The sequence below is a fragment of the Pinus tabuliformis genome, chromosome 6 (genome assembly GCF_031772625.1).
Source record: "Pinus tabuliformis cultivar Carrire ecotype Pingquan chromosome 6, CPIR1, whole genome shotgun sequence".
In the NCBI taxonomy this organism is placed as follows: domain Eukaryota; kingdom Viridiplantae; phylum Streptophyta; class Pinopsida; order Pinales; family Pinaceae; genus Pinus; species Pinus tabuliformis.
Window position 1 is genome coordinate 397,541,567 of NC_142292.1, and position 15,138 is coordinate 397,556,704.

Sequence of the window (15,138 nt, forward strand, 5' to 3'; positions counted from 1 at the left end):
ACATGACATTTGAATATTGAAAAACATAAAAGATAACGTTTTATTTATTTTAATTAATCACCCGAACATAAAAATATATAAAATATCATTGTAATATTACATGCATGCATCCAAACAACTAATTATAAATCTTTAAAACTTACCAAAAAAATATCAAATGGACCAGAGTGATACAAGTTAATCTCAAATAGCCTGTAATAAATACCATGACAATTAGAGTTACAATTGCGTTTAACGGGATTTTCCCTCCTTATCAATCAAATTGCATGTAATAAATTTCATAACAATTAGAGTTACACTTGCGCTTGAATTTTTTTCTTCCTAATTACACAAAAATCAAGTACATCCGGGGCCATTAGATGTCAGACTCAAACTTGTTTCTTATCAAAAAGTTGAATACTTGTCTCAAGTTTCCGCGAGATGGTCTTGCAATTGATGCAAAATTACATATGTATACAAGTCGTCGTTTAACGTCCCATTTTGAAACCGTGACATTTTCAAGATGCCTCCCATCATCAAAGACTCCTGCAAAAACAACTGCCGGCTGTTACATCCAACAAAATACCGTCTTGGTGAGGAAAAAGAAAAAATACGATTGGTTCGACTGATGGCCTTTTATATTTTGAGTTTCAACGTTGTTGACCTTGCAGTGCAAATTTCTCATCCATCTTTGCTTTAAAATGTAGTGTATTCCATAGCAATCATCTTAAAGACTCAATATCATTGACTTACGGTAATGAAAATAATGCCATACTAAACTGCACCAAAATGTAACAAACCAACAAAAACCACTAATATATCTGCATTCATACACATACAAATGGCTATACAAGATCTCAAGCTCCAGTTCAAACTATCACACCTGTGTATTTTAATAAAGCCATATTTATATATTGAATTGTAAATCGAGACATCAAATTTTGAAAAATCTGAAAACTAGCCAAGCCCTTGTAACCAATTACACATTCCCTTTCAAGGGAAAAAATTACTGATTACAAATATACCTTTATTTTAAAAAACTTTGTCCAATCTTTTAGACAATACAAAAAGTTGATTAAGGAAATCTACTCCAAAGCATCATTATAGGGAGATGCGCTAGTGAAAATGATGATCAATTTCCAAATAGGAAACTAATAGGATAAGATTAGTGGGTATTGTATATAATAAAATTTTATAATAATATCCTAAAAAAAAATAAAATTTTATCATAACACCCACCCCAAACTATCCACAAATTATGAGTAAACTAATCATATATGCTAGTTAAAATTAGTTAAAATATTTGTTATTTTATTTATTTTTACCATGGTGAATTAGTAATTTGTTGGAGTAATCTTGGTTACACCCAAGATCAAACCTAGTTGCTATCAAAAAGTATATCCCATGGCCCATAAACTAAATATATCAGAAATTTATGACTTAGCCTAAACTCCATGAGGGTAAGAAAGATTACTCCTTGAACTTTATCGCAACAAACCAAAAGTGTTCCTCAGTGTTCCTGAGTGAGATTAATAGCCTAGACTCCATGAGGGTAAGAAAGCTCTTTTGGTCCTCAGTGTTCCTGAGTGAGATTAATAGCCTAGACTCCATGAGGGTAAGAAAGCTTACTCCTTGAACTTTATCGCAACAAACCAAAAGTGTTCCTGAGTGAGATTAATGTCATCCTATCTTACGCAGTGCATATTAGCTCCAAAACAAGCATAGCTGTATTTGTTCTATGATACTGGGTGAAAAGGAAAAGGAACACTCGATCCCTGTTAGAACGAAAGTGCCCATTGGCAAATTAGTGTTCCTGAGTGAGATTAATGTCATCCTATCTTACGCAGTGCATATTAGCTCCAAAACAAGCATAGCTGTATTTGTTCTATGATACTGGGTGAAAAGGAAAAGAAACACTCGATCCCTGTTAGAACGAAAGTGCCCATTGGCAAATTATAGAAAAGGTAGATGATGATCTATGACTCGGTTAAAACGTCGACGCATAGTGAACAAAGAAAACAAGAAAGTTCTATGATACCGGGTGAAAAGGAAAAGAAACACTCGATCCCCTTAGAACGCTCATAAATGGAAAGTTACAGAAAAGGCAGATGATGATCTATGCCTCTGTTAAAACGTCGACACATAGTGAACAAAGAAAACAAGAAAGTTCTATGGTACCGGGTGAAAAGAAAAAGAAACACTCGATCCCCATTAGAACGAAAGTGCTCATAAATGGCAAATTATAGAAAAGGCAGATGGTGATCTATGCCTCCGTTCGAACGTCGACACAGTGTGAACAAAGCAATCAAACGCAAAAGATACAGGAGTAATTGCCTCTTGTACACTTGTAGCCTCTGCATTATGTTTTATGCATAGAGCTTTCTATTTTCCGTGTATATATATATATATCTATATGAGAGCTCTATTAAGAAATGCTATCCATTTCATTTTTGTGTATATATATCTTTATATTTGGTATAAGGAATATATATCTTGTTTGTATTTATGAGAGATTTTCAGACTATAAGGTTTAAGGTTAAGGTTATTTTAAAGATATACTTATTATGAACTCAAATACGTCACACCTGGAAAATGAATTAATCACTCAGGTTACATCCAATTGACATACTAAATATGAATGAGTACAATTTCTAAATAAAATTCCCGCTAAACAGAAAACTAGAAAAATTTCAATGAAAAAAAAGGCAGAAATTTACAATACCGAACACCATTACGTCAATATACAATGTAAAAAAAAACATTAATGAAATGTACTTAATCCTTGCCCAGAAAAAAACAAAATTTAAAATACCAATTTTTTTTATAAAAAAAATTAAAAAAATATTGAAACTGAAAGAACATTATAAAATAAAAATTACATAAATATACGAAGTACAAGACAGAAACGCTAGTGAAATGTAATTAATCTTTGCAAAGAGAAAATTCATCATTACTGGCTTATATCTAAGTGAAACCTTTCTCCTCTAATTGACCTTTCATGGTAAGAGTAGGGATGTGGTCTATTGGTTGAGAATGGCACTGACATACCAATAACCCAGATTCAAACCCCAGTGTGCATAAACCCTTAGATTATAGGTTGGTCAAATTTGACAGGGTTCATATGCAACATCAACAAAAACAGAAAGAATATAATATCAGCTTTACGGATGATAGGTAACCCATATGTTCTAAGTTGGAATCAATCAAGCAGCTTTACAAATAATAGGTAACCTATCTGTTCTAAGTCTAAGTTGGAATCAGTCAAGAATATTTTTTCGGAGCGTCAAATTGCCCGTGATGTTGGAAGCAAGTTCTTTAGAGGGTTGCATTTATGTTGCAAGAGCTGCTATTTTAGGGAGTCTAGTTCCGTCTCTTTATGATTGGCTTTGACCGTGAGTTAGTACAGTAGGACTATTTTATTATTTATCATGGAAAATGCATTGTAAGTGTATTTTTGATGTGTTAGTTCTCTTTTCTCGTTCCAAAAAGCTCTCGGTGAAGTAGGAAAAAAAGGAATAAAATTATTTTAACGTCCCGGGGTTAGCTTATGGGACAGATTGTTTTTTCATCTGGTTGATGTATTTGACCCTTTTCCTGTGAAGCCTCACAATTATGGGACAGATTGTTTTTTCATCTGGTTGATATATTCGACCCTTTTCCTGTGAAGCCTCACAATAAACGCTCCTAGCTTCTGGACAAATCCATCGCTAAATAGATTATCCCAAGAGCTAGCTGCCAGAATATCTGCATAACTTTCCCTTTTGTTTTTGAAGGCTTCTCATTCTAAAATGAAATGCTTTTCTGTTTCCACTTTTCCAGAAGCACAAAAAATACATACTCTTTCCTTCCACACTTCTTTTGGCCTTTTCCAGCGCTCTGTTTCACAATAGAGTTGATGAGAATTAGTCTTTAACTGAGCAATAAGAATTTTGGCTCTCCAAAATCAAAATCAATGTCTCCTGTGTGTCTCCACCAAAGAAGGATGCTAAATGTGGTTAGTTCCTATATACTAAAACCCGGCATTTTAGAGAGTTTATCGCTCGTTGTACGTATCTGTATAATCTTGATTGTAATTCTTTGTATTCGTGTACATATTTTGAGGAATATATGCAATATCTCTCCAAAAAAATAGAAAAGGAAAGAGATTATGCGAGAGGTAATGCTGCCTATTTTTGAATGTAATTATTTAATTTAAGTCTATTAAAATTGGATACAAGCGACCCATCTGGAAGGTTTGATGAAGGACCTCTGGGGGCAATGAATCAACTGAGGGCTCTGAGCTAGGGTTGGAGCTTGATTGGTGAAAGCGAAGGCCATGGCTTCAAGCTCGGGGAGAGAGGGCATCCATTCACCCCTCTTCCCTACAAGGATTGGTCGCTGAAGGGGAGGGGAAACGCCTGATGTACCCAGCCAGAAATGGCCGAGGGTTGGGCCAAATTGGAAAAATACCCCGGAAATGTTTGAAAAAGGCAGCAGGAAATCGAAGATTACAAATTTTCTCGCTGGAGATGAGCAGTATTTAAAACGAAGGTTTATATATTCTATGAGAGACAATACCATACATCAAGTGTTGCCGCTCTTTTGATGCAATTATTTAAAAGTATTAAAGCTAGATATAAAAGATCCGTCTGGAAGGTTTGATAAAGGACATCTGAGGGTAGAGAGTCAAGTGAGGACACTATGAACTAGGGTCAGGGTTTGATTGATGACGGCGAAGGAGATGGCTTCAAGCCCAGGGTTAAGGGGCATCCATCTGACCCTTCTTCCCACAAGGATGTGGCGGCTAAAGTGAAGGGCAAGCGTCTAATATATCTACCTGGAAATTGGCTAGTGTTGGGCCAAATTGGAAATATCATGGGAAATGTTTGGAAAAGCGAAATAGATCCAAGGCTACAGCTTCTCTCACTAGAGATGGGAGAATACATACAGCACATGCAAAACCATACAACAGATTGATAGAGTTCAAGCTATGTGCTAAGGGATTCTTCATTGTGGTTTTTTTGAACACGGGTCTTTTTGAACAAAGAACAAATAATGCATAATTGAAGAAGGCCCTCACTTCTTCAATTCAAGAGGGCTGATATGAGCTTTTGGCAAACTAATTTTGATCCATTCTCAAAGGCCCTGTTGTGTGTGCATGCATGTACTCTCTACCATTGGAGTGTGTTGGTGGGAGGATGTTTTTCAAGATGTCAACAATGCCTTGGGGGCTTATGTGAAGGCGTCAAAAGTAACAAATATGGGGAGATACACATCATATGCCTACGTCTGTGTGTATCAATGTTTCCCAATTGATCCAGGCATCAATATTTTGGATTTCCAAGATGAAGAATGCATTCAACCCTTCAAATAGTGCAGCCAAAGCAAAAGGACTTTCCAACAAAATTTTTAAATAACAACGAAAAGGGAAAAAAGAAATAAAGCAGCCAAAAGCCAATGTCTCGGAAATGGAAAAAGTACAGGGGGGGGGCTCCTCTCTCAATACAGCATGTTGTCTCACAAGATTGACGTGGCCAAGGGAGAAGAAGTGACAGTAATAGAAATTGTGAACCCACATCAAGAATCCCCATCAATGGAACACCAATTTGAGATAAATTCAAAGAAAGGGGCAAAAAGAGTGAAATACATAGAAGATTCAAAGAACCAAAGCAACAAGAAGAATGAAATGAAAAAGGTGCAATAACAGAGGGTAATGTGGCAGTTTTGGTACCAGAATTAGAAGACAAAGAGAATGAGGAACTTGCACAGCATGCAAAAACATAAGGCAGTAAGTGGACATAAGAGGATGGAGAAATGTCAACGTTGATTTGAACCTCTCCACAACCCAATTTCAGAGAGAGGTTTTGGCAACCTTACTGGAGCAAGGTGCTTTAACACAATGCTTTTCTCATTTGGAAAAGAGCCGAAGATTGTGGAGGTTAGAGAAGGCAGAAATCAGATTAGGAGAGAAGATGAAAGAGCTCCATCTTGTAGACAATTTTCCCAAGAAAGGGTTGTTTAAGTGGAAAAACCAGAGCATCAACAGTTTAGTGATTGAAAGACTTGATAGGTTCCTTTATGATGAGTACCGTTTTGAGAACCCAGAGGTAGAAGGCAATACTTTCCCGGGAACGGGTTCAGATCATCGGTCGAGCCTTTTCCAACAAACAAGACTTGAAAGATCTCTGAACATCCGTTTCAGATTCAAGAAATGTAACTATATCCCATCTGGATTTCGGGGATAACATCCAAGAATGGGTGATCGATGAAACCCCAAGGTAATACAGAAAGTTTGGCCTAAACTAATTGAGTGGAATTGTTCGACCTTTGGGGATATCTTTCAGCACAAACTGCTAGCTTTTGGTTGCTCCAAAGGTGTTTTCACCTAGCTGGTAGAGAGCTTTGTAATACCCTGGTTTCAACCTTTGAATCATATATGTTAAATCATGTATTGTTCGAATGATGTGACTTATATGATGGGAGTCAAGCTGTATGGGCTAAGATACAATGACGCTGTTAAACAATTCGTTCCCAGCAGGTTATTACTGATCTATTGAATAAAAGCACAACTAGGTTCATAACACAATTATTTAGAAGCAAAAACATTAACCAATCTCAATCACATGTGACACATACAAATTCTGCGCAATAAATGGTTCTTCATTAAATTAATAATCTAAACCTACTTGGGTTCCCATCTTGGGATAATGGCCCAACTAAGGAAAATACATTTACAACATACCCTGGATCTGATCCCGCTGATCAGGCCCTAGATCTGTCCTTGATCTGCTTGGCTAATCTGGATCTCCAATGTTGCACCCTTGCACCTTCCTTCACTACTCACTTGAGAAAATCTCTCTCAATGGTTTGTGTCATTGTATGGTGTGTCTTTCTCCTCTCCTTAGCCTTGCCTTTTATAACTTTTCGTTGAGCTAAATCCCTAACCCTAATCTCCAAAGTGATGGATGGCCGAAATTAGATCTCGCTTCACTTGAGATCAATAGTTGAAATTAAAACATGATCACTAAAGCAAATACATTACTTTTCCTAAGTTTCTTTACCTCAATACCCAAAATAATTAATTGTGTTTTTCCTAAGTTAAACTTAGACTAAGTTACAATAGCAACTCATTCAATACTTGGAAAGTGTCCTAAAGAGATTGTAATGAACAAAGTTCGTATACGCAGAGGAATGCTTTGATACCAATGTAACGAACAAAGTTTATATATGCAGAGGAATGCTCTGATACCAATGTAATGAACAAAGTTCGTATACACAATGGAATAATTCAGAAAAACTGAAATATGTAATTATCCATCGCAGAACAAGTAGTAATTGTATATAAGAATTGTTGAATGTATAAAAGATGTGTGAAATGATTACAATGAGGGCCCGCTTATATGCCTAGGCAGGTGCCCTTTCATGAATGGTCATGTCTCTAAGACATGCCTCTTCATTACTAACTAACTAACTATTAGTTAATTAATTATTAATTATTATTATTATATTATATTCACATTTATTATTTTTATATGAATTATATTCTTAACAGAGACTTTGGGCGACTTTTGAATGCCTAAACACTTAAGCTCCTGTAGAAGTACCTGCGCAAGCTAGAAATATCAACAAATGCATTACAAAGCTCACCGTCAATGCTTGACTAGTGAATTTGTGATGAACTTGGATTGTGATGTGGTTGTCATGCTTACTGAGTGTGCTTTTGTATGTAAAGTCATGAATAAAAAAATAACATAATAATGTGTTTTCCACCAAAAAGGTTGCTTGAAAAGCAACAAGAGGAACATGATACCACAAGAAGGGAGGAGGAAAAGGGGTGCATGGGTAATTGAATTGACACTTGTCTTTAGAAGGTACAACCTTTCTTGTCCATGTTTCCTTACAAATAGTTCCTATAAATTTTTGCCATGTGTTGCCCCTTGGATGTTTCCCAAGGCTTCTTGAGAACAGCCAACTTGTCTTGTGCAAACTCTTGGGGGAAAGCACAGTTCACCATCGTCATGGATCACTTCTCCATTCTCCATTGAGCATTTCTCTTCTACTCGAATATATTTCCTCTCCTTGCTCTAGAGGAACCCATGTGAAACCATCATTATTATCCCTATAATGGCAAGAGAACCCCATGAAATTGTCATTGGAAAGAGCCTATGGAGGGTGGGGACTTCCTACTAAGAAATGAGAGAAAATGGGATGATATTGAGAGTAAAACCATGGCTAGAATGCCCACATTAGCTGATGCAAACACCACACACTTGCAACCTTATCAACATTGCTCATTGATAGCCTAATCCAAGTGTATCTCCTCCAAGTTATTCCCAAAAAGAAACCAATAGTATTCAACTCTTTCTAATTGCAATAGAAAGAAAGAAGATCCTCAAGAAACTTTTTGGACCAATGAAAAGGAAGGTCTTCTTTGTTTTGTGAAAGAGAGGAGAGTGCCATAATAGACTAGTAGTTGGATGAGGGCCTGGAGTGCTCAATAGTGAGTAGATTAGATATGTCATGAGAGAAATAGGTTGCACTAGGTGAGTTTAGAGCTTCCTTCATCTTGGTGGTACCATGGTTTGACTTGGGGGTGGAATCCATTGTCAATTGGCTCAGTAGTGAATCACTCCTCCATAATCCATTTAGTGGACTTGAACTCATTTACAAATAAGTGTTTATGCTTGACTATTAAAATCTTTATAGTTGCAATATGTTGATGAATGAGTTTGAAATATGCAATGTTATTTCCACATATTTGTATTTCTTATGAATTATGTTAACTTCTTGTTAGAGTTTGAATTTAGCATAACAATTGGTTATAAGAGGGGAAATTTTTGTGTGGAGGGCAATGATTGCCAAAGGAAGCATCTGGGTACATTACACATTTCATGGGATGTGGAGGGCCTGTGGTCTCCTAGCGCCTTTGTTGATTACTTACTTTGTTGAGCTTAGGCTAGGCATATCCTTTCCTTGGGATCAATGCTAGGGGCACATATTTCTTGATGTAGTAGTTGGCACATGGTTGGGCACCTTTTACAAGGGTGCACTGTTTGAGGAAGATGAGGGCTTGACACACATGGTGTAACTAGTAACCACTTTAGAAGATGGCATTAGGCACTTGGAGGTTGATCGATTACATACGTTTTTGGAAGGAATGCTTGAGATGAGAAGCCATTGATTAGATGGCACACTTGGAGGAGTGCTTAACATGTGGTAATCTAACTTAGATGACACACCACCTTGGGTGTTGGTCAAACAATAGTTTGACATTTGGATACCTTGCTTTGAGGACCACTCCATTTGGGGCTTTGCTTGTTGACTTAGCCTAGGGTTGCTTTTGGACTTAGTCCATGTTTTATTGTTGATCTCTCTCACCTTCGTCTAGATAAAAGGAGTGTCTTTGTTAACAACAATTTCTTTGTATCGTAGAGATTGATAGTTGGTATGGTGTTAGAAAATCATGTATTACTCTTGTACAAGGATTAGTGCTAGTGGGATGCTAGGGTTCCTTGGCTTGTGAGATGCGAGTGTCAAGTATTGTAGCTTGTAGGATGCAAGTGTGTGAATCTCCTTAATAGATTGAATGAAGCAAACAAGAGACATTTGGGTTTAACATTGGTGTGATGTTTGGCCTATTTATGGATATTGGTGGGATGCCTTGCTTGGCCATTGTGTTTATTAAGAACAATTACTTTGTATCTTAGAGATTGATAGTTGGTATGATGTTAGAGAATCATGTATTCTCTTGTAACAAGGATTAGTGCTATTGCCATACTAGCGCTATGGTTCCTTGGCTTGTGATATGCAAGTGTTTAGTATTATAGCTTATAGGATGCAGGTGTGTGAATCTCCTTGATAGATTGAATGATGCAAATGGGAGATCTTTGGGTTTGACATTGGTGTGATGTTTGGCCTTTTTCTGGAGATTGGTTGGATGATGTCTTGCTTGGCCATTGTATTTCCAGTTAGAGTTTGTAGAGATTGTAGATGCCCAACTAGAATTTGATGTGCATAGTACCCTGAGTTGCACAATACAAGAAAATGAGTATGAGCTTCCAAAATAGAAATGCATTAGAAATGTGACCGTAAAATTTTTGGAAATGGGGTATATATAATGTGCTATTTTATAAATAGCACAATGTGTTCAAAAGTATGAAAGAAAGAATAATGAATAAATGAGCAAGAACATTTAAATAACAAACATATACGACAAGCAATGTTGCACCATCACTTATAATGAGATCCTCATCATTAATATCACATGTTGCCTCATCTAACCTTTGCGTCTACCACAATCCTCTAAGCAATCAACGCCAACTAATTTTGATGAGATTGCCCTGTCCAAGCCCTAAAATATGGTAGAAAAACATAACACACCAAATTAGCAATTTTGGCTTGAGTGAAGGGTACATTTTTGCTTAGGCAGTAATACGAGAATTCAACCATCAACACCACCAACATTGGGGCACATAGAGAGCTTGGTGCTCTTGATAAATACCAGTCCCATATCCTCATACACGACAAGATCCAATGAAAATGTTGCAATCTTGCCAACCCTAAAATCCTTAAAAAGCATTAAGTTTGATGAACTCTAAATGGGACATGAAATTCTACTTTCTCCATATGAAGTCCAACGAGTATGAAACCACTTTCAAAAGTCTTGAAACTGTTAATCATAATATTACAAATTTAAGTAAAATGATAGAAAAGGAAAGATAAAGGAAATGCAAACTTTTACTTTAATATTAAAATTACTAGTAATTACAGCATTTCTGGTCCAACACAGTAAAAATCCAAGTCAAAAATTTCCCAAACCATTTTGGAAATGTGTTGTAGGGACCCCTAGTATGACCTTGAAATGCATTTCAGGCTATATAAAAAATGCATTTACAAAACTTCAAACACATTCAAGCCTTCTAAAATGCATTTTAGGCTATATACAAAATGCAATGACAAAACTTGAAACACATTCAAGCTGTTGAAAATTGGGGCAGCTATGGGATGAATTTCCAATGAGAAACCCCACTGCCCTAAAGGAAAGCCCATTTTGCCCCAAGAAGAATGCAAATTAGATAAAAGAGAAAATTCAAAATTGGTTAAAGGAATTATTATTATTATTGATGTTTGATGAGACAAACATATTTGGGCAAACAATTATTTGGAGAATATATTTATGTCAAAAGGAAATTGAAAGGATATTTTATTAAGTTGGTTTTTCAAATTATCAAAGGGTCAAATGAAAATCATAAGTCGGCCTCGTAATCAAGGTCAAGTCGACTTGCCTCCAAGAGGCACCTTCTCGCATGACAAATCCTCTATATATTGTGTAATGTCCCCAATTAATAATTTTGCTAAGGGAAATTCTCAATTTTGCAATTTTGGCGAATAATAAATATTTTTAGATAAATAAAATTAGGAGAAATAAGTTGTGGAGGTATTAAATAAATTTTGGAGAAAAGGCAATGGTTGGGACTTAGGAAAAGAAGAAAAATTAAAGTGAACATAAGTTGTGGAGGTTACCAAAAAGGGAATCGAACCATGGGAAGAATCAAACCATGGTATCAAAGCATAGTGTGAGAGAAATCAAACCATGGTATGAGGAAGTGAAAGCAACAATAAAAGGAAGGTTAGAGCCTCATTTTGATCATTCTATTTTGGCATTTCATTTCAAAATTGGAGAGTTTGCTTGAGTTGCTTAGCCAAGTCAACCAGTGTTGTTTAGCACAAGGAATTTCCAAGTGGAATTCCACCCTCATTTCAGAGAACTTCGAGTGTCTCCCTAGTGAGGTAATTTGGGGAGTCCAATTCAGGATTTCCACAGAGCTTTATTGCAGGTATTCACTTAGTTTGCCACTCCTTGGGCACAGAGGCAGTTTGAGTTGCTCATTGGAGGATCAACTATTGTGGGTTTGATTTCCAGCTATTTTGTAGGGGTTGAGCAATAATGTTTTGTCGGACAGGAACAAATTTTGGAGGGATTTGGAGGAGTTTCCCTTCAAGGAAAGTGTGCATTCTTACAACAGTTTGATTTTTATAGCTCACTGGTAGATTGTGAAGGGCTACATGCGGATTTTGGGGTTTCAGTGACTAGTGGATTCAGCCCAAGATTTTTTTGGTTTTTTTGGGTATTACGAGAGGAGTTTGTGGTTAAAATTTCAGAATTTTCCAGGCAATATTCGAGTTTGAAATCCTCATTCTTATAACATGGCAAATTGGTGGATTCGCTGGAATTTTCACACTATTTGAGCATTTCGGGTCAGCTGGAATTAGCTCAAAAGATTTTTGGATTTTATTGGTTGGGGTGTGAGGAGCCTCTCTTTAATTTTTCAGAATTTTTGGAGCAGTTTTGAGGGGTCATTTTGCAATTTGCCTCTAGCAGCAACAATAGCAGCAACAACATTATTTTCTGGGTAATTTACACATTTTGGGGCTTTCCGGGTTAGCTAGAATTAGCCCAAGATTTTTCTGGGTTTGGTAGATTTGGGTGAGAGAAGCCTCCAGTTAATTTTGCAAAATTTTTGGAGCAAATTTGATGGCATAAATCACAGTTCACCTCTAGCAACAACAACAAAATTTTCTGGGCAGTGTATTGGGACAGATTGAGCCATTTCAGTTGGAGTTTTGCTTAGATCTTCACCTGGGTATTGCATGCTTGCATTAGCAAGCCTAGGTTCTATCATTCTACTCTATTGTACTAAGCTCCAGAGAAATTTTAATAAAATGGCTTAGATTTGTTGCTATTATTCTATGGTTTATTGATCTATTTCTGCTTGTGTAAAAATTGTGCTTGCATGATTGTATTTTCTTGCTATAGCTTAGTGCATGTTTTTGGTATTCATTGTATTTCCTAGTTTGGGATACTACATGTTAGCACACCCATTCCTCCATTTGGTAAGCTATTTGCACTATCTTTTGTGATTCGTATGGCATAACATCTTTTGTGACTTGCATCTATAATCTCTGTGGAGGCTTGGATCTATGGCTCGCTAATCTGAGTGGTATGGCTAGATGATATCTATAGTATAACCTCTATGGTATGGTCATGCAATTCTCTGTGTATGGTCTCACATTTCTCTGTGATGAGATCCACATATTTTCTATAGATCTATGGCATCGCATCATACATTACAGTGTGGCATTGTTTGATTCCTGTGGATCGTATGTCTCTATGGCACGCATATTTTTCTGTGGATCGTATGGCATGCATATTTACAGTGTTCGCATCTTTCCGGTGGTTCGTATCTATATTAGTGTCGCTTGCATTCTACAATGCTCCCATCTTTTCTATGGTTCACAACATACATTATAGTGGCTTAATGAAATCGCTTTAGAAATGGTTCTGTGGCATTGCATTGTTGCAATGGTTTGTTCTATTGGTTCGTGGTTTGTCTATCTTCATGACATCGCATTAGTATTTGTTCTAAGGCTTGCAATGGCTACTATTATTATTACTCGCACTTATGTTATGTGGTTCACACTCTATATTCTATGGTTCACTATATTGGCTTGCTCGATATACACAGTGGCTTGATATCTCTGTCATCGCATACGCTGAGGCTCGCTTTCTATACTAAGAAGCTCACATTATATTACAATGTTTCACTTATATAGTCGCTTGCTTCTATTGTGGCTTTTAGTATTTAGAATTAATTTTACTTCACTATGGCTCATATTAATTATCTGTGGTAGTTTATGATGTGGAGGTACCCTTGTTGTATGGCAATATATATAGCAGTAACCTCGGAATAACAATGATCTTAATATATAACATACCCTTGATGAATGACATGGCAATGATAACAATGACCTTAAAGGATGACATAACAAAGACCTTAATGAATGACATGGAAGTGATAACAGTGACCTTACTCTTATGTGATGACAGTGACTTTGCTCTTATATGATGTTAGTGACCATGTTTATGGTACACGATGACAGTAATCTTGGATGGTGGTGATAATAGTGACCTTACTCTTATATGATGTCAGTGACCATGTTTATGATATATGATGACAATATATCTTTGATGATGACACTTGATAGTGATGACGCCTGTTCTTATGACTCTTGACGAAGACGATTCTTGATAATATCTAACAGTACTGATTCATGACAATGATGATGTTCCTTGATGACACTCATTCCTATGACATGGATGTTACTTTTTGTGACAGTGATATGACAACAACTCTCTAGAGATCAGATCGTTCAATTCACAAACATAGTTGTGAACTGTCTTGGGTTGGCCCTAGGAAGCCTGATGTCATTGATGTTTCTCATTTTTATTGTACTTTGTATCTCAGCAGAACAATTGGTGAATATCTAATAGAAGAAGAATTTGGTTGGGTTTTGCCCTGGTCTCTGACGTAAATCTTGGTGTCTCTATTGTGTATGCTTTTCTTCTGTTGTTCCCTACTGTTCCGTTGCATTGTTGATATTATTGCTCTCTACATACTTGTTAATGATGATATGATGTTATGGGGTGAATGTAATATGAAAATGTTGAAAAAGTTTTAAATTGCAATTATCTACAACAGAGAACAATCTAACCCTAAAAATTAACATGTTATCAGAGGTGGGCTAAAGAAAAATCATTGAGATCACCCCTGTGAAGACACCAATGGATAAGAGAAGAGTGAAAGAGATGAAGATTGCGGAGACCTAAAAGAATGCTAGGGTTTGAAGGAAACCCTAAGAAGCCTTTATTTTTGCAAATAGAAGCTAGGGTTTGAGAAAAACCCTAGGAGTGGCCTTGATATGGAGAAGGCCTAGTATGATTCATAATTGTTCATGATATAATTTGTAAGAGGCCATTCATTTATTCAAGTACCTGTGACAGCTTCAGAGAAACCCTAGACAGACTTGTCTCCTACCCAATAGGAGATGATATGATTCAGATCCAGTGATCATCGTTAGCCGGGCTTGGAAAGATGTGGAATGAGAATATAGGTGGTACTCATGAAGATGTATTTATTCTGAAGATAGTGACTTTATGACAACGTCGTTGCTCTTATATGATGTCAGTTACCATGTTGACAATACATCATGACAATAACGTTTGATGATAGTATATCTTTGATGATGACACTTGATAGTGATGACACCTGTTCTTATGACTCTTGACAAAGATGATTCTTGATAACATTTGATGACATTTAACAGTACTGATTCATGATA

At 36.5% G+C, this 15,138-nt stretch overlaps 1 protein-coding gene across 3 annotated transcripts in view; it reads right to left on the bottom strand.

The window, feature by feature from the left end:
• Positions 1 to 225: 225 nt before the first annotated feature.
• The window catches only part of LOC149258978 (initiator tRNA phosphoribosyl transferase family protein), a 180,660-nt gene continuing 165,747 nt past the window's right edge, over positions 226 to 15,138 (bottom strand). For 2 of the 3 annotated variants that reach the window (XM_089417108.1, XM_089417112.1), the window contains exon 7: positions 226 to 525. In XM_089417108.1, coding sequence (XP_089273234.1) covers positions 356 to 525 — 170 coding nt within the window. In that variant the 3' untranslated portion in view covers positions 226 to 355. The remainder of the gene's footprint in view (positions 526 to 15,138) is intronic. The other variant, XM_089417118.1, reaches the window with a different exon arrangement.